The sequence below is a fragment of the Rhineura floridana genome, chromosome 1, assembly GCF_030035675.1.
Source record: "Rhineura floridana isolate rRhiFlo1 chromosome 1, rRhiFlo1.hap2, whole genome shotgun sequence".
NCBI classification, from domain to species: domain Eukaryota; kingdom Metazoa; phylum Chordata; class Lepidosauria; order Squamata; family Rhineuridae; genus Rhineura; species Rhineura floridana.
The window spans coordinates 254412850-254440183 of record NC_084480.1 but is presented as its reverse complement, the minus strand read 5'-3'; the positions used below and the strand labels follow the sequence as shown (position 1 = coordinate 254440183).

The window sequence follows — 27334 nt, the reverse complement described above, 5'->3', positions numbered from 1 at the left end:
GTCTTACTTCAGCCTCCAGGAGTTTCCCCCCTCTTTTTTTCCTGCCAGTGTAGTAGTCATAATTTTATTTGTTTCGCTATAAGCCATAACAAAACATAAAAGACATTCAGAGTTCTCTTTGGCTCTTAATTTGGCTCTTAATTCCCTGCCTGCCAATGCAAATTAGGAAACATGTACTGAAACCTAATTTTTCCTTGTCCAATATCAAAAGAACACAAACTCACTTGGTGTAACAAAATTCTTCCTGTGGCTAAACTCAGACAGATAATTTTCACAAGGATCTTTGTGTAGAGGACACTGGTGAACGTAGTGAACAATGTCTCCTATAGCAGTTTTACAGAACACACAAAAACACTTTTCCAAAAGTAATTTCTTATAGCAACCATCCAGAAAAGCAGGGAGCATAACATTAAGCCTTAATCAGCAGTTACCTTGCTGATGGTCTGTCTGAATACACAGATACAATCTAGAAGATTTTGATGAATGGTTACTTAGCATGTCAGAGAATCTTCCTCATACACAAGAAGCTTTAACTGTGATTTAGACATTAGATCTTAGTCAGCTTGCTATCAAGTTCTCTAGCAAATGTAGGTAAAGCCGCAACTCACTTTTGAGAGTTTAAGGGTGAGCCATAAACTACGGGAAGAAGGCAAAACTGACATTCTGTTATGAAATAAGAGCCAAACTTGTATTCTGGCCTGGAAAGAAGGCCACCTACTTCTGCACAAACATACGCAGCAGCATTTGGGGTCTCAGTCAATCATTAGTCCACAAGTTAGAGAAGATTCAAAATTCCTTTTTTTTAAAAAAAGGTACTGAGTTTATTTGTTAGTACCTTTTTTTTAAAAAATGAATTTTGAATCTTCTCTAACTTGCGGACTAATGATTGACTGAGACACCAAAGTATAACACCGAGGGAACAACCTTAACCAAACCCATTAGCCAAAACCAGTTGCCCACCCCTTATATTAAAAAACCCCTTCAAAGTAGCTCTAATGAGATATCTTACTTTAATAAGAATAGCAACTTGCTGGACCTACCAAGAAAGATTTGCTGCAAAACGAACCTCTACATATCAGAATGATTTCGTCTGTTGAATAGGGTTATTAGAAATTACCCATTTGAATGTGGGAGTCTCTTGCCAAATATAACCACTTTAGTTTTGGTGAAATTAATACTGAGCTGTTCCTTTTGACAGAAATTAGCCAAGAAGTCCATCTGCTTTTTCAAACTACCCCTGTAACCATATCATCTGCATATAAAAGAACACTGACCTTTCTCTTTCCTGTGGCAGGTAGCCATACATCCAAATCCCCAAGCACTTTAGCCAAATCATTAACAGAAAAGTTGAGAAGTAGGGGCACCAAAACATATCCCTGTTTCACTCCCTTCATAGTTGGGATTGGGTCACATAGGAAATCGTTCCTGCCTGCTCTGATTTTAACAATAGTTTCTTGACACAAACTTTGATACAAACCTTGAAGCAACATCAGCTGCCCAGGATCTGTATCAAGGAAATGCAGGTTGGCCCACAGGCGGTTTCTATCTATTGAATCAAAAGCTGATGATAGATCAACAAACACAGCATGGCCATGGACAACAATGGCCCCAAATTTACTCTCATTATTTTCTTTATCAGTCTGGCCCAGGACCTCTCACTGAATTTTGTTATATTCTTGCTTTAAAAAAACAAACATGTAAGATATTCATAAAAATATTTAAATTTGTAAATTTGATGAGTTGGTAACTTAAGCCAAGAGCTAGCCTGATCCCAGGCTGGGACATAATGCTCAACTAGGAATCGTGGCTTGCACAAGGGGAACAGGGGAGCCATCTGCTCATTCATGGTAAACCATTAACTATTGTCCCATTATGAGTTTATAAGTAATATGCCATCATTCAAAGATTATAACTTTTCATGGCAGCAACTGTTGTTTCAGTGTTTTGTACTGCACCCATCCCACAGTGTAATTATATGGCACACCTATGACCATATTTATTTGTTGATTAGGAAGGGACATGCTGTGATGATTAGGAAGACCATAGCTGATCAGGACTGATGAGGAGAGCACAGATGCATGAGGAAGATTAATGACGCTTGGTCAAAAAATGGCACAGTGCATATGAACTTGCGCTGCTTTGGTGGAGAGCATGAAGTGCAACCTTCTTTTGCCAAGCAACAGTATTCCTATATGCTTGTCATGAAGAATGACAGCCAATTTAACAAGAAAAGTAACAATCCTTTGGGTACTTGATATGCCATGGATGACGCTTGATTTCACACTCTTCAACATGTTAAGAAGATTTGTGGAAGATTAGTTAAAGCTTTAAAATACCCAGAAGCAAATCTTCTTTTCATTTGCATTCAATCAAAAACAGCCTTCGGGCAAACAGTCTGTTAACGTGTAAGGGTTAAAACACAGGTTCAGTGTTACACATGCAAGAGGGCTGTGAATAATACTTTAAAGCAGAAAAATATAACCTACCTTCCTTCAGTATTCCAGAGAGAATAGACGTGTTTAAGAACCAAGGGAGGACATTATAGTGTATTTTTTTACACAATAGATATTGCCATTCAAGAGGTAAATCTTACACCTGGGATGTAATTTCACTGACAATGTGCACAAGCACACACACATATATACACACAAGAAGTTGTGTTGCATACAAGAAGTTGTATTGATGACTTTTCCTGATCTGCTGAAGCTCACTGTAATTTCCTCCATTTTCATTTTTGCAGAATCAGGATTGGCCCTGTTTCCCATACTCTACCTCTCCCAATAGTGATTTGCATAAAGCTGTATCCACCATTCTGTCTCTGCTAGCAAAAAGGCAAATGTTAATGTTGTACAACAGAGGAATCCAATTCAACAGTTGCACTAGGACAGCCTTTCCCAACTAGTGGGCCACCAGATGTTGTTGGACCACAACTCTCATCAGTCTCAGCCAGCATTGCCAATGGTCAGGAAATATGGGAATTGTGGTCCAACAACATCTGGTGGCCCACTAGTTGGGAAAGGCTGCACTAGGAGAAAGTAGTTGTGTAACAGGTTGCACATCTATTGTGCAACAAAGTTACCAGAAACCTGCTTATGCATTGCCTTGCGCAACAGCATTCCAATGGAGCAAAACATTTAGCCAGCGGAACAAGTATAGCGCTAAGTGACTTTAACTTAGTGCTACATTGGATCCAACCCATAGTTCCTAGGCTAACCTACAGTGAGCTGAACTCATAGCTTGTATTAATTTCTTTATGTAATGATAGGTAGTCTGGGCACAGGGTGAAGGCACCATGCATCTTCGTCATTGAATACACAAGTGCAATACAGATCTAGTCAGCTTGCATCTTTATGTATTAACGACCCTTTAGTCATTGGGCTAATGCACCATATTGCTCAAAAGCTAAATTGGGAGAGACAGAAAGAGGAAAACAAGACTGAACTTGCATTTTCTTGGGAGTATGCCACATTGAACATGGTGGGACTTAATTGTGAATAAACATGTACTGCATGACCTTTTTTCACAAAAAAAGACTAAAGTGCTTTGGAGCCTCTCCCTCACTGTTGTGACATTGTGAGTGTTGTGACTGCAAGACAAGAGGAAAATTAAGCTGACATTGTGCTAGTATAGGTCTTATGTTTGCATTGCAGGCCAATTTAAGGAAAAGCTTATTTAAACCTTGTATGTAAAACACTCTATGATATTAAACATGCCTTTTAGTTCTTCAATTAGGAGGGGAAAAGAGTCAGATTTGATCATTACAATGCTTTTGAAAAATATGTATCATTTTGCTGACACCAGCAGTAAATTGTTATTTTTATTATTTATGAAGCATCTAGGAATTACAGCTTCTGACTGCTGTACATAGATAAAAACAAAAGACAGACCCTGCAGGCTTGGAGTGTAAAAAGCATGGCACATTTAAGTAAAAGGAAAAGAGATCTAGAAAAGCCAAGATAAAGCAGCAGATCTCGAGGAGCCAGTGGAAGGAAGGTAACAAAAAGGCCAACTAATTGCCAGAAGGGAGGCTGCAACTATTCAGTTATATTTTTTCTGCACAACTAGTGTTAAGGTAGCCAAACCCCAGCCAAATGCTTTTGTGAATATAGCACCTATCCTACACAACCCCCCTGAAAGCTGTGCAACTTCTGAGAGGAAAAGCAGGATATACATTACAGAAATAAATAAATAAAAACTTCCAAACAGTTAAATGGTGCTTGCATTGATTATGTTGATGAGTTGTGGGCAAAAGCAGAAGGACATGGGCAAACCTCTTTCAAAACAGCATTTGCCATGTTAATCCTATAAAACATTTATTTCCTTAGTAGGTTAAATTAGCATCTTATGGGATCTTAGCATCATGGGAGAAAGGAAAACAAAGTGATATTAACAGGCTCTCATACTTTTTATGATTGTTTCCCAGACTCCCCATGGGAGCCATTAAGTACTGATTGGACATCACTTAGCCATTTGGTGGCATTTATAAGTCACTGCTGAGCATTTGACAGTGACCCTCTGTTACTGTGATCAATACTTGGCAAAATCATCTGAGTGCAAAGTGTTGTGGATGTTTGCACATGCAGAAACTCAGTAGGTACACTCATGAGCTGCATTTTAACTCCTGCTGTACCTAGTTGAAAGAGTTCAAATACAGAGGATGACATCAAGATTTATACAAATCTTAAGTAGTGACAGTAGTGAGGTTTTTACAGAATTTTAATGGTTCAACACAATATCCTAGAATTAATATCTGAATAAAGATTGTTCCAGATGTTGTAGTAGTAGTAGTAGTAGTTCCACACCATCTGAGGGATGGTGCAAGTTTATTTTTCACCATGGCATATTAAGGAAAAGACTAGACTAGAGTTGTCTGTGTCTTTCACATGTTAGCATTCTATCTGAATGGAGCTTTTTATGGGGAGAGGAGTTTTTAGGCATCCAAACCACTACCTGCAATCTGAGGTGGTATAGTCTACTTAAAGTAAATTAAGGCTCTTCTCTGCTTCATGTAATATTCAGATAAAGCAGAATCAGATCATTGTGAATGGAGGCATCTTTGCCTCTGCTACCTTCAGGTGTGTCTGTTCGAATCTGTATTAATAGTAAGAGCATCTTCCTCACCCTGTGCATTATGGTACTAATTACATGGCAGTATGTTTTTGAGTTGTTTTCTTATTTTTGCATATCAGAATATGGTGGAAATGGAGAAGTGGCTGATGGATATGGGAGTTAGTGTGGTTCTATTCATTCCCCATTCCACTGCTCCCGCTTCCCACTGGCTACTGGAAACTGGGCAAGGCAACGCAACTCACTGCTAATTCAAAGTGATGCAGCACCTTCCCAGACTTTCTTCTAGGCAAAGCAAGATATATTGCCTAATGGCACCAGCCTTTCCCAACCATTGGGTCAGTAGTTGGTGCTGGACTACAGTTCCCATAATTCCTGACCATTGGCCATGCTGCCTGGGGCTGAGGGGAGTTGTAGTCCAGCAACACATGAGGACCCAAAGAATGGGAAAGGCTAGCAGCTGCTCTAGCTAAATGCTGCTGTAGTTAATGCTTTTCACATTTCAGAAACAATCCCTGAATGCAATGCGGATGGCTCAGAGGTCAATATCATATGAATGGGGGAGTCTGCCCTACACTGTTTCTTGTTTGACAAGTACAAAGGAAGTTGCAGCACCCTTCAAACTACATGAGAGCAACTGCTGCAAGTATACTTGTTCACAAAGGTTGTAAGCAACGAGCAGCCTAATTGCTCAGAGCCTTGTTGAACAAAGTGCATAGGAGTATATTATACAGCCATGTGAATAGCTGTATACTATAGTCAGCATGGATTTTTTGCATTCCACAATGATTGGCTATAGGAAACTCTACTTCATTTTGGCAAAGAAAATGATGTACTATAGGAAACTTCACTAGCATTGCAAAGTAAATCAAACATATTTAAAGTAACTATCTGAACTATATCAACTGTCTTAATTTTGTTGCTTCCTCCCTGCTAAAACAAGATCAGCACAACACGTCTTGTTTCTGTTATTTGTGCTGATTGCAGGTGTTGCCATCACTCACCATATGCTCAGAGGCACATGTTATCAAATTCTTCCAAGCTACACAGGAAATGGATTGGACTGTGAAAGACCAACCCAAATTGTCTTTGCATTTTGACAAATTTGTAGGGCAGTCCAATATCTCAGAGAGGAGGTCAGGTCTCCTGCTCCCCTGGTACATTCACTATAGTTGCCCAATTCCCCTGCTTTTTAAAGTTTGATAGAAATATCTGTGGGCTATAAGTACATTCTTAAACCTCAAGTTTTTTTTACCTATTAGTGAATATTAATTTAGGGAACAGCCCAAGACACTCTACCTGTTTCCTTGGAAAACTAATGAGAATTGAAAGAAGCCTCCTATTATTTCAGAATGGCAAGAGAATGGCTGTGGTCCATGTGTTCGTCCTGGCCAAAAACTGCACTTCATATAAAAAACCAATTGTGAGCAGCTAATGCTCTCTGACTGCTAATTTTAGTCTGAGGTTCTATTTCTGCTCCTCTTGGTTGCTTTTCTTTTAAGAAATCATACTTTAGGATTGCAATAAGAAATTTAGATTTAACCTCAAGCATCATAGTTTTGTCTCATCTTTGTCCTAATGCAGTACAGATGTTTAACTGTGGTACGTAAGTCAAGTTATTATTGCAAAGGTTCTCTTTAACAGAAAACATGTGCAGATTAACTATAGGCAACTCTGAGAGCAGCAAGCTTGAAAACATACAAGAAGGTATTCAAAATAGCTAGGATTCTTCTTTTTGCAGGAGATCATCCAGATGTCATATGTGGTGCAGCTGTTGTCTATTTGTTAAGGAAGTGGAGGGGAGAATGAGGGAATAATTACAATGGTAAAATAACAAGCGATGTGAAGAGTGACATCTGGGGGAAAATTAATATTCTAAGGCTTTTTATAAACATTGACAAACACTGATAATCGGCTTTGGAGTCGATATGTGGCCTGCGTAACATAAGCCTCCAAACCCATTTCAGCCTTCTATCTATTTGTGGTTGCCAGAGGGAATTCCAGATATCGTGAATCACCATTTATACATTTTCTCTTTCCAGTCTGCTGCATATTTCTTTCCCTTCCACAGACGCTCTACAACATTCACATGTAAGTGTCAACATAAGTAAATGGTCTGTCCTCCCACTTATGTCATTGTGCCTCTTGCTTTCCCTTGCAGTGAAATACACGTTTCAACATGTGTATTTTGTTTCTGCCAGCTGCTTGCCCCTCAATGTATGACTGTGTGTTTCATGGCCCATTGAATTTGCACAATGTGGGATGCTAGGATTCTTTCCTTTCCCTGTATCCTATTCTTTAATTTCCCTGTCTGTGCTCAACTTGGTTCTGTTCCGTAACCATCATGCTATAAGATTCAGGAGTGATGTTCTGCATTAATACACTGTTGGAAACAATACGTTGTACTATCCAACTATTCAGAGTAAACCCACTGAAATTAACAGGCCTCAGTCATGCCTATTTGTTTCAATAGGTCTACTCTGAGTATGACTAATGTGTGATAGAACTCAGTATTTTGTTTTTTAATTGCAACTAACATTTCAACCGGTTTTCTCATTTGTACTGACATAAATGGGATAATTCCTACTCTGTCTTCCTTCTGTACTTGCTTTGTCAGGATATACCTGCTTCACTGAGTCATTTATAAAATTGGGTTTATTTATTTAAAATATTTATTTGGATGCTTTCCTAATTGAAACAGTATTCAAAGCTGCTAAATGGTTGTATTTGGCAAGCAGATTACAACTGAAGACCAGTTTTTATGTCCATACATGTAGCTCAAATAAAAGTATCTTATTCAATTAAGCATTTATCTTTCTACAAATCGGTATGTTTGTTACATCCTTTGTCTGAGCTTATCAGAGTAGGGGTGGTTGCTTACTGTCCAAGGATATGTCAGAGTCACTTTGTATCAGTCACAAGTACTTACCTAAACTTGTGAGAAATCAAGCTTTAATTTACAGACAGACAGAAATAAATAGCATTCCATGAAGCATTTAAGGACTGCCTTTAAACATATTCAGAAAAAACATGTCAACTCTGAAGGACTGTACTGTACCACAGCAATAGGGCCAGCCCAAGATAATTTGCTGCCTGAGGTAGTGCAGCAAATAGCATTCTTCCCACCTGTCCTCCAAACCACGGTGCATAGTACCCCAGTTTTACTATTACTATTACAAATTTACTGTTAGTGAATTTGTAGGGCAGTACAATATCTCAGATAGGAGGTCAGGTCTTCTGCTCCCCTGGTGCATTCATTATAGCTTCCCAATTTCCCTGCTTTTTAAAGTTGGATAGAAAGATCTGTTGGCTATAGGTATGTTCTTAAATCACAAGGGTTTTTTTGCCTATTTTCTTTGCCTTTTTTGCTGGGTCCGCCACCCCCGGGATCGCCACAGAAGGGGTGACACCAAAGGGGATTGTCACTTGGGGAGCCCCTTAGGGAGTCCCAAGGGTGAGGGCACTACCCCCCTTCTATTACTTTTTCTTGTTTTTTAATGTGTTAACCGCAGATCAGAAATGGTACCGCCAGGGCCAAGAAGATGCCAGCATGGTTAACGAGCAAAGTCAAGGAAGCTCTCAGAGGCAAAAAGTCTTCCTTCAAAAAATGGAAGTCTTGTCCAAATGAAGAAAATAAAAAAGAACACAAACTCTGGCAAAAGAAATGCAAGAAGACAATAAGGGATGCTAAAAAAGAATTTGAGGAGCACATTGCTAAGAACATAAAAACCAACAACAAAAAATTCTATAAATACATTCAAAGCAGGAGACCATCTAGGGAGACAATTGGACCCTTGGATGATAAGGGAGTCAAAGGTGTACGAAAGAACGATAAGGAGATTGCAGAGAAGCTAAATGAATTCTTTGCATCTGTCTTCACAGTGGAAGATATAGGGCAGATCCCTGAACCTGAACTAACATTTGCAGGAAGGGATTCTGAGGAACTGAGACAAATAGTGGTAACGAGAGAGGAAGTTCTAAGCTTAATGGACAATATAAAAACTGACAAATCACCGGGCCCGGATGGCATCCACCCGAGAGTTCTCAAAGAACTCAAATGTGAAATTGCTGATCTGCTAACTAAAATATGTAACTTGTCCCTCAGGTCCTCCTCCGTGCCTGAGGACTGGAAAGTGGCAAATGTAACGCCAATCTTCAAAAAGGGATCCAGAGGGGATCCCGGAAATTACAGGCCAGTTAGCTTAACTTCTGTCCCTGGAAAACTGGTAGAAAGTATTATTAAAGCTAGATTAACTAAGCACATAGAAGAACAAGCCTTGCTGAAGCAGAGCCAGCATGGCTTCTGCAAAGGAAAGTCCTGTCTCAGTAACCTATTAGAATTCTTTGAGAGTGTCAACAAGCATATAGATAGAGGTGATCCAGTGGACATAGTGTACTTAGACTTTCAAAAAGCTTTTGACAAGGTACCTCACCAAAGGCTTCTGAGGAAGCTTAGCAGTCATGGAATAAGAGGAGAGGTCCTCTTGTGGATAAGAAATTGGTTAAGAAGCAGAAAGCAGAGAGTAGGAATAAACAGACAGTTCTCCCAATGGAGGGCTGTAGAAAGTGGAGTCCCTCAAGGATCGGTATTGGGACCTGTACTTTTCAACTTGTTCATTAATGACCTAGAATTAGGAGTGAGCAGTGAAGTGGCCAAGTTTGCTGATGACACTAAATTGTTCAGGGTTGTTAAAACAAAAAGGGATTGCGAAGAGCTCCAAAAAGACCTCTCCAAACTGAGTGAATGGGCGGAAAAATGGCAAATGCAATTCAATATAAACAAGTGTAAAATTATGCATATTGGAGCAAAAAATCTGAATTTCACATATACGCTCATGGGGTCTGAACTGGCGGTGACCGACCAGGAGAGAGACCTCGGGGTTGTAGTGGACAGCACGATGAAAATGTCGACCCAGTGTGCGGCAGCTGTGAAAAAGGCAAATTCCATGCTAGCGATAATTAGGAAAGGTATTGAAAATAAAACAGCCGATATCATAATGCCGTTGTATAAATCTATGGTGCGGCCGCATTTGGAATACTGTGTACAGTTCTGGTCGCCTCATCTCAAAAAGGATATTATAGAGTTGGAAAAGGTTCAGAAGAGGGCAACCAGAATGATCAAGGGGATGGAGCGACTCCCTTATGAGGAAAGGTTGCAGCATTTGGGGCTTTTTAGTTTAGAGAAAAGGCGGGTCAGAGGAGACATGATAGAAGTGTATAAAATTATGCATGGCATTGAGAAAGTGGATAGAGAAAAGTTCTTCTCCCTCTCTCATAATACTAGAACTCGTGGACATTCAAAGAAGCTGAATGTTGGAAGATTCAGGACAGACAAAAGCGCACAGTTAAACTATGGAATTTGCTCCCACAAGACGCAGTAATGGCCACCAGCTTGGATGGCTTTAAAAGAAGATTAGACAAATTCATGGAGGACAGGGCTATCAACGGCTACTAGCCATGATGGCTGTGCTCTGCCACCCTAGTCAGAGGCAGCATGTTTCTGAAAACCAGTTGCCGGAAGCCTCAGGAGGGGAGAATGTTCTTGCACTCGGGTCCTGCTTGCGGGCTTCCCCGAGGCACCTGGTTGGCCACTGTGAGAACAGGATGCTGGACTAGATGGGCCACTGGCCTGATCCAGCAGGCTCTTCTTATGTTCTTATGTTCTTAATGTGTTCTCTGTTAAACCAGTCTAGAGAAGACTGGTGGTGGGGAGGGCGTGTGGTGCATGTGTAGTTCCTGCATAGAGTGGGAGCCTGTGCAGTGAACTGAATGATAGGAGAAAGTCATCTTCAGAGTGAGAGTCTGTAACTGGCAGAAGGCTGGCCCTCCCTGGGTGTGAGACAGGAGTAGTAGTAGATGGGCCCTGTGTGAAAAGGTTTGGATGGGTGTGACTGTTCCCAATCCTCACAGAGGCCTACTGGGATAATTAGCGCCGGCAGGCTTTGTTGGTGGGCTCATGTTGGGCCCATATTAGATGTTTAGGAGGAGTCTTAGTACGGGGGAACATGGGTGATGCCACCCCAATTTCAGTGATTACGGGCAGAGGGAAGTATAGCCATGGGGATGTGGTGAATTATCATAGAAGGCTATCTACACCTTGTTCCTTGCTGCCACTCCTCTCATGGATGGGTTCCTTGTTGCTCATCTGCTGTGCCCACTGGCCTGTGTGTGTTGTTGTTTAACACCAGATCGGAACATAATAAGACCACTCTCATCCATGACTTGATTGTGGATGAAGGTGCTGATTCGGTGTGCATTACCGGGTCCTGGGTGGGTGAGCTTGGAGAAGTTGATCTGACCCAACTTTGCCCACCTGGATACTTGGTGCAGTACCAGCACAGGCTGCAGGGATGGGGGGAAGGAGTTGGTGTGGTCTACAGAACTTCCATCTCTGTCACCAGGAAACCACTCTGTCTTGGAGCTGGCTGTGAGGGCCTGCACCTGGTGTTGGGCCGAGGAGACAGGAAACTAGGGTTGCTGCTGGTGTACTGTCCACCCTGCTGCCCGGCAGTTTCTCTGACCAAGCTGGTGGAGGTCATCTCGGCTGTGGCGTTGGAGGAGCCCAGAATGATAGTGCTGGGTGATTTCAATGTCCATGCAGAGGCTGCCTCTAGTGTTTTGGCTTGGGACTTCATGGTCTCCATGACAACCATGGGGCTGTCTCAACTTGTTATTGGCCCAACACATAGGGCAGGGCACACCCTCAACTTGGTTTTTGCTCCAGATGGAGGAAGGGGTGGTCTGGAGATAGGGCGGTGGATGTCATCCCATTGTCATGGTCAGATCACTTCCTGGTGAAGTTTAGACTTATGGCTCTGATGCTTCCCTGCAAGGGTGGTGGACAGATTAAGATGGTCCACCCCAGGAGCCTAATGGAATCCACTGGATTACTGAATGTCCTGGGGGAGTTCCCAGTAGATAGAGCAGGTGACCCTGTTGAAGCCCTTGTCACGCTGTGGAACAGCGAGGTGCGTTGGGCTCTCAACACGGTTGCCCCCGAGTGCCCTCTCCAGCACTGTGGAGCCCGGCTTGCACCATGGTACACCAGTGAGCTAAGGGAAATTAAATAGGCTGGATGATGGCTAGAGCACAAGTGACGAAAGATGTGCTATGAGGCTGATTGGGCATGAGTAAAACATCATAACCATGCCTACTGTGTGGTGGTGAGGGCGGCGAAGAAGGCCCACTTCTCTGCCTCCATCGCATTCTCAAGTAGCCATCCAGTGGAGCTTTTCCGTATCGTCAGGGGTCTGTTGAGATCAACTTCAGGAAATGGAGTTTTAGACCCTTCGGAGGCCCACTGTGAATTGTTTGCAAGGCACTTTGAGGTTAAAGTTGCTCCCCTCCGTAGCAGTCTTGATGCCCCATCCACATCTACTGAAGTCCCCAATGAGGTGTCCAGTGTAATGTCTGCTGCAACTTCTTCGGAACGGTTTCAGTTGATGTGGCCTGATGAAGTGGATAAGGTGCTTGCGATGGTACGGCCAGCAATGTGTCCTCTCGACCCTTGCCCTTCTTGGCTTATTAAAGCTTACCGAGGGTGTGGTCAATGCATCATTGTGGGAGGGAGTGGTTCCAGCCGCCTTGAAAGAGGCGGTGATCCGACCACTCCTGAAAAAGCCCACCCTGGACCCATTGGTTTGTGACAACCACCGACCGGTTGCAAATACCCCCTTCTTAGGGAGGGTGATTGAGAGGGTTGTGGCGCAGCAACTGCAAGTACTCTTGGATGAAACAGATTATCTTGACCCATCCCAGTCTGGGTTCAGGCCTGGTTATGGGACTGAATCAGCCTTGGTCACCCTGATGGATGACCTTTATTGGGAGAAGGATAGGGGGAGTGCGACCCTATTATTCTTACTTGATCTCTCAGTGACTTTTGATACCATTGACCATGGTATCCTTCGGGGCCAACTTGGTGAGATGGGTATTGGGGGCACTGTTTTATCGTCGTTCTGATCCTATCTCCAAGGTCGCTCTCAGATAATAGCATTGGGTGACTGTCTTTCAGCTCCCTGGCAGCTGTGCTGTGGGGTGCCGCAGGGTACCATCTTGTCCCCCATGCTGTTTAACATCTATATGAAGCCCTTGAGAGCAGTCATCAGGAGCTTTGGGGCAAGGTGTCAGCAGTATGCTGATGATACCCAGCTCTATCTCTCCATAACATCTGAATCGGGAGAGGCCATGCAAGCCCTGGACAGCTGCCTGGATTCGGTGGTGGGCTGGATGAGGGCCAATAAACTGAGTCTGAATCCTAGCAAGACGGAGGCGCTGTGGGTTGGTAGCTCCCGTGTTCGGATAATTGGTCAGTTGCCTGCTTTGGACGGGGTTGTACTCCCTCTGAAAGAGCAGGTCCGTAGCCTGGGGGTGCTCCTGGATCCATCTTTGTCGCTAGAGGCCCAGTTGACCTCAGTGGCTAGGAGTGGCTTTTACCAGCTTCAGCTGGTGAGACAACTGCGGCTGTTTCTGGACCGGGTCAACCTGACCACTGTTGTCCACACACTGGTAACCTCCAGGCTGGATTACTGTAATGCGCTCTATGTGGGGCTGCCCCTGAGGTTGGTCCAGAAGCTGCAGCTGGTGCAAAATGCAGCAGCGAGTCTGCTCACTGGAGCAGGGTATCGCCAACATGTCACCCCGCTGCTGAAAGAACTGCAGTGGCTGCCCATTTGCTACCGGGCGAAGTTCAAGGTTCTAGTTTTGGTGTACAAAGCCCTATACAGCTCGGGAACAGGATACCTGAAAGACCATATTACCCTTTATATACCCAGTTGATCACTGCGCTCTGCAGGTGAGGGCCTCCTGCAGATACCATCTCAGCAGGAGGTTTGTTCTGCACAATATAGGAAACGGACCTTTAGTGTGGCGGCAACTACCCTGTGGAATTCCCTCCCCTTGAATATTAGGCAGGTGCCATCTCTGCTATCTTTTCGGCACCTTTTGAAGACTTTCCTGTTTCAACAAACCTTTTAGGTTGAGACCTATCCCAGTCTTCGTCTGTGTTAGAGTTGCTTAATATGTTTTTTAATAATGTTTTTAACCCTTTTTTAAAGTTGTTTTTTTAATGTTTTTAACACTGTTTTGTTTTAATGTATTTTAAGATGTTTTATTTTAATGTATTTTAAGATCTGTTTTTGTGATGTTTTGGAGTTTTTTTGGTGCTTTGTTTGCCACCCTGGGCTCCTGCTGGGAGGAAGGGCGGGATACAAATAAAATAATAAATAAATAAATAAAATATTAGTGAATTTCTCTGCTTTTAATCCGGGAGATAAGAAATAGGATCCTGTACAAGTTTGCTGAGAATGGATTGGTCATTTGCATGCTTATTGTTCAATGGGATTTGCTCCCTGCAAGCATGCTTAGGAGGGCAGGTTTGATCATTTGCATGCTTAGTGCGTTCAGTGGGATTTACTCCTGTGGAATCATGCTTAGGATAGGTAAAACTGACCATGGGGGAGGAGGAGGAGGCAGGGAGGGCTAGAGTGGGCAGGGGAAGAGGATGAAGGAAGAGCAAAGGGGAGGAGGAAGGGAGAGGGGAAGGAGAGAGGGGAAAGGGGAGGAGGAAGGGAGAGGGGAAGGAGAGAGGGGAAAGGAGAGGAGAGAGAGGGAGGGGAAAGGCAGGTCTGATCATTTGCATGCTTATTGAGTTCAATGGGATTTACTCCCATGCAGTCATGCTTAGGATAGGTAAAACTGACCATGGATGAGGGGGAGGGGGGAGAAGGGAGGAGTGAAGGAAGGGGGGGAGGGGGCAAAAGGGAGGGGATAGGAGGGAGAAGGAGAGGAGGGCAGATTTTATCATTTGTATGCTTTTTGAGTTCAATGCAATTTACTCTTGTACAATCATGCTTAGGATAGGTGAAACTGACTTGCAGGAGGAGCAGGGGGAAGGGGAGTAAATGGGAGGTGAGAGGGAGGGGGAGGGGGAGGGGAGGAGATTAGGTGGGTGGGTACTAAGCAGAGGGAAAGCCCCTTTCCTTTTCAAAAGGAAAACATTGTGATCAGTATCATTTCAGGATTTCCCCCACCTTTTTATTCTACAGCAGATATATGTAGTCTTCCACCCAAATTTCAACCAAAGTTGTCCCTGGCCACATCCACACCAGACTTTTATTTCACTTTAGACAGTAATGGCTTCCCCCAAAGAATCCTGGGAAGTGTATTTTGTGAAGGGTGCTGAGAGTTGCTAGGAGAGGCCCTATTCCCTCACAGAGCTACAGTCCCCAGAAGAGGGCTGACTGTTAAACCACTCTGGCCACTGGAGCTGTGTCAGGGGAATAGGAGTCTTCTAACAACTCTCAGCACCCTTCACAAACTACACTTCCCAGGATTCTTTGGACATGACTGTCTAAAGTGAAATAAAGCCCTGGTATGGGTGTGGCCACCTGATTAGCCAAGCCAAACAGCTGTGAGTCTGGCTTTTAGAACACTGACAGTTAATTCTTACTGAGCATGCCCAACATTATAATAGACTTCAATGTTAAATTTCTTAAATTAATTAAATATCAGCCAAGCATTTTTTTAACTTTAGAACTGCAGAAGATGGTCAGAGTAAGGTCAGTAATAGGATTACAGGTACTCTGTGAACATGGTTGATTTTTAATTAATTTCAACAAATTATGAGACCACTGACAAAAAAAATCCAACAGGGATCTGGATTTCCCCCCTCTTCTTTTACACTTTCAACTCTCGATTCTCTCTGAGTGTTTTGTGTATCACCATGAAAACACAGAGGGTTGTTAAGCAAGCGTTTCTGAGTCCAGGACTATACATTTTGTAAGGTTTTGTTTTGAAATGAGCTTATGGGAAGCATCAGAATAGCATGGGGTATATTTTCAATTTAACATTGCGGAATGCAAAAATCCATGCTGGCTATAATATACAGCCTCTCTTGTGGCTATATAATGAATTGTGTCCTATTTATTTATTTATTTATTTATTTGTTTATTTCCGACCCTTCCTCCCAGCAGCAGCCCAGGGTGGCAAACAACAACACTAAAAACACCTTAAACATCATAAAAACAGACTTTAAAATACATTAAAACAAAACATCTTTAAGAACATTTGTTAAAAAAGCTTTCAAGGTTTTTTTTAAAAAAATGTTAAAAACATTGTTTTTTTTAGTTTTAAAAACATATTAAAAAGCAATTCCAACACAGACGCAGACGCAAATTATAAAAATAAACTTGGAGAAATGTAATTCTTTAAAAAGATACATTCCAATGATCTTGTCTTAATTATTAATTTAAAAGAGAACCTTATTAATAATATTGTCAGAGAGTCCAGGACTGCTTCAACACTGGGGATGTGCTCTAAAACAACCATGCTTTGTTTACTCATCTGTATGAAATAAGGAACAAAATATCCTCCCTCATGTTTTCTCTGTTTAACTTCTGCACACACGTACACTGGGCTGAGCTTATTAAATCCAACTTTTTGTGACACCAGAGGTGGAGAACATTTTTCAGACTGAGCACCACATTCCCTTTTGGACAACCTTCTGGGGGCCGCATGCCAGTGGTAGGCAGAACAATTAATATACATTTTACCTTTGCATGGCAGGCTCATTTGTACACACACTCACACACCCCTTTCTGCCCTCCATCTAAACAAGCAAGAGGTGATATCAGAGTTCAGGGACACGTTCCAGCCAGACAAAAGCACTGAAGAAGGATGTGAAGCAAGGCCGGTGAGGGGTGTGACCTGAGGAATGCCCAAGGGCGAGACAGAGAGGCCTCGAGGGCCAGATTTTGCCTCCAGGCCCTAAGTTGTGCAATTTCATCAGGTGTAGATGACTGACCACATAACTGTTCCAGCCTACACAGGCCACTTGAAACCTGTGCAGATTGTCCTCTAGCCATTTTCTTCCTCTAAGCATCAAGTCTGTTACTTAACCCTTCCCTTTCAGTATCGCATTGCCTTTGTTCCAGTTCCTCCTCCCCCCCCCAAAAAAATGGCAATGGGGGCAATTATGATCAGGAGCACAGTGAGGAAGGAATGTTTAACTCTCTCCTCCTACCATAGTGCCACTAAAAATCCCCGATCCTGTAACATTTGGGACTGGGAAAAGGGAGACTGATCATTTGGCTCCATAATTTATTTGGTTTCCAGAAGTCTGGAAGCAGAGTTTCTGTGGCACTCCCTGCTTAAAGCAAACAGCAATATTGGCTGCTGCTAGATCATCCATGTCCAGCAGCACCTGTGGGAAAGGTTTGTGACCAGTTTTTCACTATGACTTTGTGAAGCTTCTATAGATGAATGCTGATCTCTCACTCCATCAAGTGATTTTCTTTATTTTCAGAGCATATCGAAAGAAAAAATTGCTGAAGGATTCTTTGTATGAAGGACTCCTACCACTGTTGTCTCCTGTACTGCTGGTTATACTTCTTACCACCTGGGTGGCTCTCTCTCCATGTCATATATTAGAAAAACAAACCAGACTGTTTTTCTGGATGACTGGAGTCATGTTCTCAAATATTACAGTACGTATTTCTTGGGTTGCTGTGGTTAAGGATAACTTTAAAGGCACATTTCCTCTCACCTCTGTTTTATCCTTATTAATGCAGCGGAGCCAATTTCTGTTATAACTCTCACTTCACTCCACAAAAGGCTCCTGATTCATGGATAGCAGGTACTGCTGCTACTACAACAAAAGGACCTGTACGGAGGTCCCGTTCTTCATCACACCTGCTTGCTATTCAGTAAGTGGTTACTACACTTCTGAGCTGCAATAACCTCATATTTGACATGTTTCTACTGGCTAATTATTATGAAATTTTGAGCAGCAGCATTGTGTTTAAGAGTACCGATTGGTAAGCTAAGGCTTGCTGTCACACCAAGGGCTCTTTCAGTATAAAAGACAATGGATCAAAAGGAGCTTACTTTCTTTTCATCAGCACATGTTCTAAAGTAAGCTCATTGATGTGCAGAAACCATGCAATTTACATGTTCTTTATCTTTTAGTATATACTGTACTCATGATACTGACTGGAGTTAAATTTAGGTAAGACTGAGTTGATGATTGTGGATGGCTATGCTGACTTTGCAACTGATTGTCAGTCTAGTCTGGACAAGGATTGGGTTGGCAGCTTGTGAGTACTCTGTGCTAACCGTCTGTCCTTCACACTTTTAAGAAGTACTGGAAGAACTTGGCTTTGTTGCTTGACTCAAGTTGCCATGGTTGGCCACACATGCCTTTTTCAAAGTTTGAGTGGTATATAAGCTGTATTTGTTTCTGAGAAAAGCAGATCTAGTCATTATAATACTTTCCCTTAAAAGCTCTAGACCAGTGGTTCCCAAACTTTATAAGTACTGGACCCCCTTTGTAAGCTCAAAAAATTCCATACCTCCCCACGCTAATTGTAATTATAGTCTCAGTTAATTGAAAAAATGGTGCATGGCAAAATCACATTTCCAAATATCCTTTTCCATAAAAAGCTCCTTGCAGAAAAGGTGTTGTTTCTTTTCTTAATGTAAAGGTCCATGAAATTGGTATCCCCCCCCCCAGTCTAAAGATGTACAGTCCTGTCTCCCAACACCAGTGGGTTACAGTGTTGGACTAAGATCCAGGTTCAAATCCCAGCCATGAAGCCCACTGGGTGACCTTGGACCAGACAGTCTCTTAACCCGACCTATCTCACAGGGCTGATTTAAGGATAAACTGGAAAGCGGGGAATCAGGTTCACCACCTGGAGCAACTTGGAGGAAAGGTGGGATATAAATGCAATAATAATTAAATAATTAAATAAATTTCTGATGTATTTATTATTATTATTGTTGTTGCTGTTATTGTTGTTGTTATTATTATTATTATTTATACCCTGCCCCTTTTCCAAAACTGGAACTCAGGGCGGCTTACAACTAAAAATGGGTACATATAATTTGGACATATAAAAATCTACATTTAAAATAGAATTAAACTCATTACAGCATTAAAACAATTAAACATCACCTAAAAATACCTAAAACCAAATTAAGAATAATGTAATCAAACAGTAAAACAATATGGGATACCTCTAGAAGTCCTGTCCTAAACAACTTCTACTCCAAAAGCCTGCTGGAATAAATAAGTCTTCACCTGTCGACGAAAGGACAGTAAAGAGGGGGCCATTCTTGCCTCCCTCGGAATGGAGTTCCAAACCCTAGGGAGAGCTGCCGAAAAGGCACTATCTCGCGTCCCCACCAATCGCACTTGTGACGGTGGTGGGACTGAGAGGAGGGCCTCTCCAGAAGATCTCAGGGCCCAGGTAGGCTCATATAGGAAGATACGGTCTGACAAATAGCCTGGGCCTAAGCCATGTAGGGTTTTATAGGTCAAAACCAGCACTTGAATTGTGCCCGGAAACAAACTGGCAGCCAGTGGAGCTGTTGCAACAAGGGAGTTGTATGATCCCTGTAGCCAGCCCCAGTTAGTATCCTAACTGCTGCTCGTTGTACTAATTGAAGTTTCCGAACAGTCTTCAAAGGCAGCCCCATGTAGAGCGCGTTTCAGTAATCTAAACGGGATGTAACTAAGGCATGTATCACCGTAGCCAGATCAGGCGTCTCCAGGAACGGGCACAGTTGGCGAACTAGTCTTAACTGAGCAAAGGCACTCCTGGCCACCGCAGAAACCTGGGCCTCCAAGTTTAAAGCTGAGTCCAGGAGCACACCCAAACTGTGAACCTGTGTCTTCAGGGGGAGTGTAACCCCATCTAGCACAGGCTGAATCCCTATTCCCTGATCTGCCTTTCGACTGACCAAGAGTACTTCTGTCTTGTCTGGATTAAGCTGCAATTTGTTTACCCTCATCCAATCCATCACTGATGCCAGGCACTGGTTCAGAACCAAGACAGCTTCCTTGGCATTAGGTGGAAAGGAGAAATAGAGTTGGGTGTCATCAGCATACTGATGGCACCGAACCTCGAACCCTGGACAACCTCTCCCAGTGGTTTCATGTAGATGTTAAATAGCATGGGGGACAAAACTGAACCCTGAGGGACCCACAGGCCAATAGCCAAGGAGTTGAGCAGGAGTCCCCCAGCACCACCTTCTGGGTTTGTCCCTCCAGGAAGGAACAGAGCCATTGTAAAACAGTGCCCCCAAGACCCATCCCAGCAAGGCGGCCCAGAAGGATACCATGGTCGATGGTATTGAAAGCCGCTGAGACGTCCAGTAGAACCAACAGGGACACACTCCCCCTGTCCAGTTCTCTGCGTAGGCCATCCACCAAGGCGACCAAAGCCATCTCTGTCCCATAGCCAGGCCTGAAACCAGACTGAAATGGGTCCAGATAATCCGTTTCATCCAGCAATCTCTGGAGCTGGGAGGCCACCACATGCTCTATTACTTTGCCCAGGAATGGAATATTAGATACTGGCCGATAATTACCCATTATACAGGGATCCAGGGAGGGCTTTTTCAACAAAGGCCTTACAACTGCCTCCTTTAGGCACCGTGGAACTCTGCCTTGATGTAAGGAGGCATTAACCACTCCCCTCACCCAATCGGCCATTCCCCCTCTCGCACTTTTAATAAGCCAGGAAGGGCAAGGGTCTAGCAGACATGTGGTGGCTCTCACTTCTCCAAGGATCCTGTCCACATCCTCAGGCTGTACAAGCTGAAAAGAATCCATTAATATTGGACAAGCAGGAGCCACAGTAACATCCCCTGAGACTATATCAATTATAGCATCCAAGTCAAAACGATTGCGGCCTATTGCCGAAATAAAACACAGACACCATTGCTTGGGTAAATAATGGGCCACTTTATTTAAACAGAATCAATTGAATAACGAACCTGCAGAAGGGAGATTAAGGGCGGGAGCATTCTGGTGATCCAGGCAAAGCCTGTTAGCAGCTATCGGGCGACCATGCCCTGCCTGAGCCTGGGGCTGCCCTGTGCCAGCCCCCCAGCTCCAGCCACACCCTGAAGATGTGTAGGGGGTCCAACCCGCATCACCGCCCCTCGGAGCCCTGAAACTCCGAGCGGATGAGGCACGTTGGCCCCAAAGGCGGCCCGTACCCTGTCCCCGGGCCGTGTAGCCCTGAGCTGCAGGCCTCCGGACCGCCTGTCACCCCCAAAGGTGCCTAAAGGTGTCACCTAGCTGCCCTTTCCCTTTAACCTTTCCCCGCACTTCTTCGCCACAGAAGGGGGACAAGCCTCTGCTTAGTCCCCCTTTACCCCACACCCGATAAGAATCTGGTGTGAACCCTTCTGCAGGTCCCTTAGAAAGATGTCGTTGCCCGTGTCCGTCAAATGGACGCCGTCAGGCGGAAACAGCTCAAGCTTGTTGTGGCCCACCTCTGGGTGGTGGATGACAGAACCTCCCAAGTCCCTAAGGGCCCTCTGAATTTGCCTGTTCACCTTTTTCCGTGCCCTGTCCATCCCTCGTGGGTCACCGGCACAATTCCACCTCCTGCGTGGCACGATGTCTGACCACACTAAGTGCACCCCCGGCCAGCGACGTGCAATGGCCCGGAGGTCACCGCATGCCTGTTCAGTTAGGGCCTTGCCCTTTAACAGACCCAAGTCGTTGCCCCCGAGGTGGATCACCAGCACCTGGGGCACTGCCACTTCCACAGCCGGTTGAAACAAGGCTGGCAGGAGCCCGTCCCAACGCATCCCCCGATGTCCCAGCCACCGCACTGCGGCCCATTGACTGAGCCCCAGCTGCGTGCCAAAGCGAGACTTCGCCGCCCTCCGGCCCGCCCAGAACATCATATTGTGGCCACATAGGAGGATGCGTGGCTGCTCCGATCTTGTCCAGCGATCTGTTGAAACAACAACGACATTGGGTAACAAAAAAAAAAAGGGGGGGTCTGGGGGGGCCAACATCTAGCCGCTGGCGTCGTGTGTGTCAGCAAGTGGTCTAACATAGGCCTTGTACGCGTCCGAGGACCACCCGCCCACAGCCTGAAGCCTGTCTTTAGAGAAGCCCAATAGGGCCGCCGTGGAGGCCGCGCCTATCTGGAAGGAGTGTGTCCCGAACTTACTGGGGTCCACGCCTAAATTCCCCAGTGCGGCCTTCGCCACGGACCAGAACTGGTATCTGGTAAGGGGCTGGGAGTTCCTATGTATGAATAGGTACCCTGACTGCGACCCCCTCGCTGCCACAAAACCGCGCAGGGCTGTTACTGGGCAGAGTTCTTGCTGCCGGCATGGGGCTAATACCACCAGGCGCCCCTTACCATGCTGGTCCGTTTTAGACCGCCTGAGCCGCAGGAGGGCCCGCTCTGCCCTCCAGCTGAGGTCGGAGACTAGCAGAGCTCGGAGGGAGTTATCCATCTTAGAAGCCGCCACCACCTCCCCAATTCGGAAGGCCCCAAAAAACAGAGTGAGGGCCGCAGCATGATATAGCAGGGCCTCGAAAGGGGAAAAACACAAGTGCTTCCACTGTCCCTGCAGGCCAAACAATAGCTCCGGGGAAAAGGGGAGGCGTGCATCCGGGGGGCAAGGGCGCTCGCGGGACCAACCCTCCAGCATCCGGCGCACCCTAAAGTCACCCGTGTAGTCCTGAAAGCCCCGTGCCTTCGCTAGGAAAGCGAGGCCTGAGAGCTTACCTTTGATGGTCCTGACTGAAAGGCCTCTCCGTTTCCCCTCCACGCAGAACTCCATAAGCTGCTCGACCGGGATGGGCCACTCCTGGGCGTAACCCCTGGACTCTCTGAAGTTTGATAGATCCCTACCTGCCCCCTGGTAGCTGGCCAAAGTGCTGGGCGCCACAGAAAGGCTTATGGCCCTTTCTGATTCAATCCTCCAATCTCCCATAGCGCTGGGGGGAACACCTCCGGCAGAGCCCTTGCCCACGGTGCCAGCTGGCGAAACTTCTCCATCTGGTTCCGTGATAGAGCATCAGCAATACTATTGTCAATACCAGGAACGTAGCGCGCCAGGAACTGAATATTATAGCGAAGACATTGGAGCACGAATGCTCGCACCAGAAGCATAACGTTGGGATTTCTAGAGGACAGGGTGTTAATAACGTGCACTGTGGGGAGGTTGTCGCACCAAAAGTGGACTGAGGAATTACCCAACTTGTCAGGCCAGAGGTGTACGGCCACGACAATGGGGAAGAACTCCAAGAACGTCAGGTCTCTGGTCAGGCCAGCCAGTGTCCAGCCCTGCGGCCAGCTGCCGTGGCACCATGAGTCATGAAGAATGACCCCAAAACCGAAGGCACCCGAGGCATCGGAGTGCACCTGTAGCTCTGCCTCCAACAGGCGATCCCTTCTCCATAGGGAGACCCCATTAAATTCCCGCAAGAAGGTGGACCACACTGTCAGGTCAGCCCTAAGAGCGGCTGTCACCCGTGTGCGGTGGTAGGATCGTGATAGGCCAGCCATGGCGTCATATACGCGCCGCAGGAAGGCACGGCCGGGCGCTACAACCCTGCAGGCAAAGTTCAGATGGCCTGCCAGCCGTTGGAGAGTGGCTAATGTCACCTTATTAGAACTGACCACCACTGAGATCTTCTCCCTGAGGGCCCCCAACTTGTCATGAGAGAGCCTGCAGCATTGGGCCACCGTATCTATCTCGATGCCCAGAAACGTGATAGCGGTGGATGGGCCCTCAGTTTTCTCGGTCGCGAGGGAGACGCCCAGCTCCCCAGCCAGCCCCGCGAAATGTGCCATGAACGCCCTACAGGTGCCTGAGTCCGCAGGGCCCGCAAACAGGTAGTCATCCAAATAGTGTACCACTGATTGCAAGCCTGCGCGCCTCTTGACCGCCCACTCCAAGAAGGAGCTGAAGCGCTCGAAAACAGAGCATGATATAGAGCAGCCCATAGGCAATGCCCTGTCCACGTAATATTCACCCTCAAAAGCCAAGCCCAACAGCTCGAAGTCCTGTGGGTGGACCGGGAGGCGGCGGAAAGCAGACTTGATTTCACACTTTCCCATAAGGGCCCCAACCCCGCAGTCCCTGACCATTCGCACAGCACAGTCGAATGATGTGTAGCGGACTGAGCACAGCTCCGCTGGGATGAAGTCATTGACTGACTCACCCTGTGGAAAGGACAGGTGGTGTATCAGGCGAAATTCACCTGGTGCCCTCTTGGGGACGAGGCCCAACGGGGAAACTCTGAGTGAGGGGATGGGTGGTGCAGCAAAGGGGCCCAAAACCCGGCCGGCTACTACTTCCTTCCTAATTTTTTCTCTCAGAACTGATTCCCTGCCTTCCACTGACTTCAGGTTGAGGGACATGAAAGGTCGCCTGGGACCCAAATAGGGGATCTGAAAACCCACTGTGAAGCCTTCGAGTAAAAACTGGGCATCTTGGACTAGGGGGTAAAGGTGGAGTAAGTGTTGGAGCTCGGGAATTTTAATTGGGCTGGGGCCCCTTTCCCTGAGCTGTGCCTGCAGCCCCTGTCTTCCTTGCGCCAGCCGAATCCCTGTTTCCACCCCTGAAGGGGCGGCCCCTGGGGCAGCTAGTGCAGGCGTGGGGGCCCGCACATATGGCACATTCATGTCTGAACCTGCACGGGCTCCGACCGCAAAGGCCACGCGAGCTGAACTCCCAGCAAAGCAGGCGGGGTTGAACCCCCTGCCCCGCAGGCCCGCGGGAAGCAGTTGCTGATGCCTGGCGCGCCAAGAGATGGCCGCTGTCCGCCCTATCACCTGCCATGGGTCTAGAATGTGCCATAAATTGCAGCCACAGGTCAGCCTCCTTTTTGTCCCAGGGGAGGGATGTATCAAAAGCCGCCCTCATATGGAACGCCTGGTCGTAGTCCAGCCATGCCGTCCCTTGAAACTCAGAGTAGCCCCGATATATGATATCGAGGTATTTGATCAGTACCGAGGCCCTATGAGGCTGCCTCTGTATTACCACCCCCATGTACGTAAGGAATGCAGGCAGCCAGTTAGACCAAGAGCGCTCTACCCGTCGGCGCTTGGGCCTATCGGGCTCTGCATGTTCCCCTTTATCCTTATCCTTCCCAACCAGCTCCCTGTACAAGAGCGAGAATAGGTCCACGTACTCTCCCCTCCATATTCTGTCCTTCGTAGCAGGCAGAAGATGAAAACCCAGTGGGGCAGACGTTTCCCCAAAAGGTATGGCCCCCTCTCTGACTGATCCCAGGGGGTCGGATATCTCTGCAGGGGGGTTGGCAGACAGGGCGGGCTGATGCCCTCCTTCCGTCGCCGTCCCAGCAGCGAGGTGCCAGACCTGCTCGCAGGCCTCCCTTAGGGGATGCTGCTGCTGCGGCGTAACCTCCCCCCCCGCTGGCGGGAGTCCCTGCCTGCCCATATCCTTCGGTTACCACTGGTGGGGAAAAGGGCCAGTAGGGGTACCCCCAGGGGGCCCAGCTCCACTGCCGCTGCCCTTGTTGTTGTGGCATGATAGAGGACTCACCCTGTGTGCTTTCCGCCGAAGGTCCTTGTGTGGGCTGCATTGTTGGGGCTGCTTGCAAGGTGGGAGTTGCGCCTGGCTCTATGCTGGGCGTCCTTGCCTCAGCCCTGGGCCCGGCCTCCAGCACATCCAGTCACGCTAAGATGGAAGCAACAGCCCCTGCATCAGCACTGTTCACTGGCCGCTGCGTTTTCCCCCGAGACCGTTTGGGTGGTGGGTCCTTCTCCTTCCCTGTGACAGGTTGGTCCCGAGGTGCACTAGGATGGCCTGAGCCATGCTCTAGGGCTTCCAACCTGGCTAATATGGCCGCCCATGGTGGCCCCTCCCCACTCCTTGCCCCCTCCGTCGCTGGGGGTGTGCATCTCCCCCCTGCTTTGGGGGCCTTTCCTTTCCCTTTTGGCCCCCCTTGTCCTTTCTTGGGTGGCATACTAGAGGGAGAGAGGGGCCCTGCTTACAAAACGACGTGATTTCAAAATGTTGTGAAGGGGCCCGCCTGCTTATTCTATACCCCCTCCCGGCACCCAATTATCCTGGAGGGGAGCCTAATTGCCCTGCACGTGGCAAGGATTGATGGTTGGGGTCGTGCCCCACCTACCCCCGCGTTAATTAAAATTAATAATTGCCGGCCAAAGGCCGCCTAGCCTGTGGTCCTCGCTGCTGCTGGATCCGATCCTGCGCTGCCGCCTCGTAGTGACTGCCCCAGGATCCTCGCCGCATAGGCCTTGGTGCCAGCCGCCGCTGCCTCCCTGTCTCTCAATGAGGCTGGGGAGGGCTCGCCGCCGCCCAGCCACCCTGGCCAGGAAGCCTCCGGAGGCCCACGTGCGCCGGCAAAGGAGCCGTGCTGCACCGAAGCTGCTGCTGCGGCTGCCGAAATTGCCGCCAAAAGGAGCCGCGCCGCGCCGCAGCTGCTGCTGCGGCTGTAGAGATTGCCGCCGAAAGGAGCCGCGCCGCGCCGAAGCTGCTGCCGAAAGAAGCCGTGCCGCACCGAAGCTGCTGCTGCGGCTGCCGAGATTGCCGCCGAAAGGAGCCGCGCCGCGCCGAAGCTGCCGCCGAAAGGAGCCGCGCCGCGCCGAAGCTGCTGCTGCGGCTGCCGAGATTGCCGCCGAAATTTGAACTGGATGGTGGGAAGCAGGCGGGGCGGCCTTAAATAGCCTTCAGCCGCCCCGCCTCCCTGCTGCATCACACGACGGCACGCCAGCGTGCCGTGTGTGCACGCATCCCCCAAGATGGCGGCCTGGACATCGACAGCGGCCGCAAGCTCGTCCCTCTGCCCGGTAGGTCCCGGGCACGGAACGGGAATCTGAGCGATTTTGTCTGCAAAGTGCCATGCAAATTCTTGACAGCGGGCTGTTGAGTGGTCTATATTACCCTCTTGAGGACCAGACTGTAACAGACCCCTGACCACTCAAAACAGCTCTGCTGGGCTGCTCCCCGCAGACGCAATAATGCCAGGACCCCAGCCAACTTGCTGAGCTTTTTTTTCTTTAAAATACTAATCAAGAAGCAGCAATGTGGTGGTGATGGGGATGCTAGATTGTGCACTGCAGACAACATGGTGGATAGATTAAAGAGGGGGGTAGTGCTTTTATGCCTTGGGATGATCATCAGAATTGATTACTTGATTAGTGTGCACTTGGGGAATAACAGCAGAGCAGAAGACAGATCAGTGCATGTACACACACAAACACACCTGCCCCTCCTGCAAGCATCTGCAGGCATGCATGCATTTGGGCGCATGGGAGGGAGGAAGCCTTCAATAGATGCAGAGTCTTGGAGAGAGACATTGGGGGGTGGAGCATAGGTGGAAGAAAGGGGGGATGCTGGCACACTCACTTAGCTTCAGAGATGGGGGAGCGAGCAAGTCCTGAGCTTCCTCACTGCTTCTTGGCTCTGTCTGGGTTGAAGGCGAGATCTGGATGGCCTCGCAAATAAGAATAATTTT

General features: G+C 46.8%; 1 protein-coding gene across 1 annotated transcript in view; it reads left to right on the top strand.

The window, feature by feature from the left end:
• LOC133371201 (ethanolaminephosphotransferase 1-like) overlaps nucleotides 1-27334 on the top strand; it is a 160598-nt gene that overhangs the window by 118728 nt on the left and 14536 nt on the right. Inside the window, exons 9-10 of the mRNA XM_061598376.1 lie at nucleotides 7110-7158; nucleotides 17369-17549. Of these exons, the coding sequence (XP_061454360.1) occupies nucleotides 7110-7158; nucleotides 17369-17549 (230 nt within the window). The remainder of the gene's footprint in view (nucleotides 1-7109; nucleotides 7159-17368; nucleotides 17550-27334) is intronic.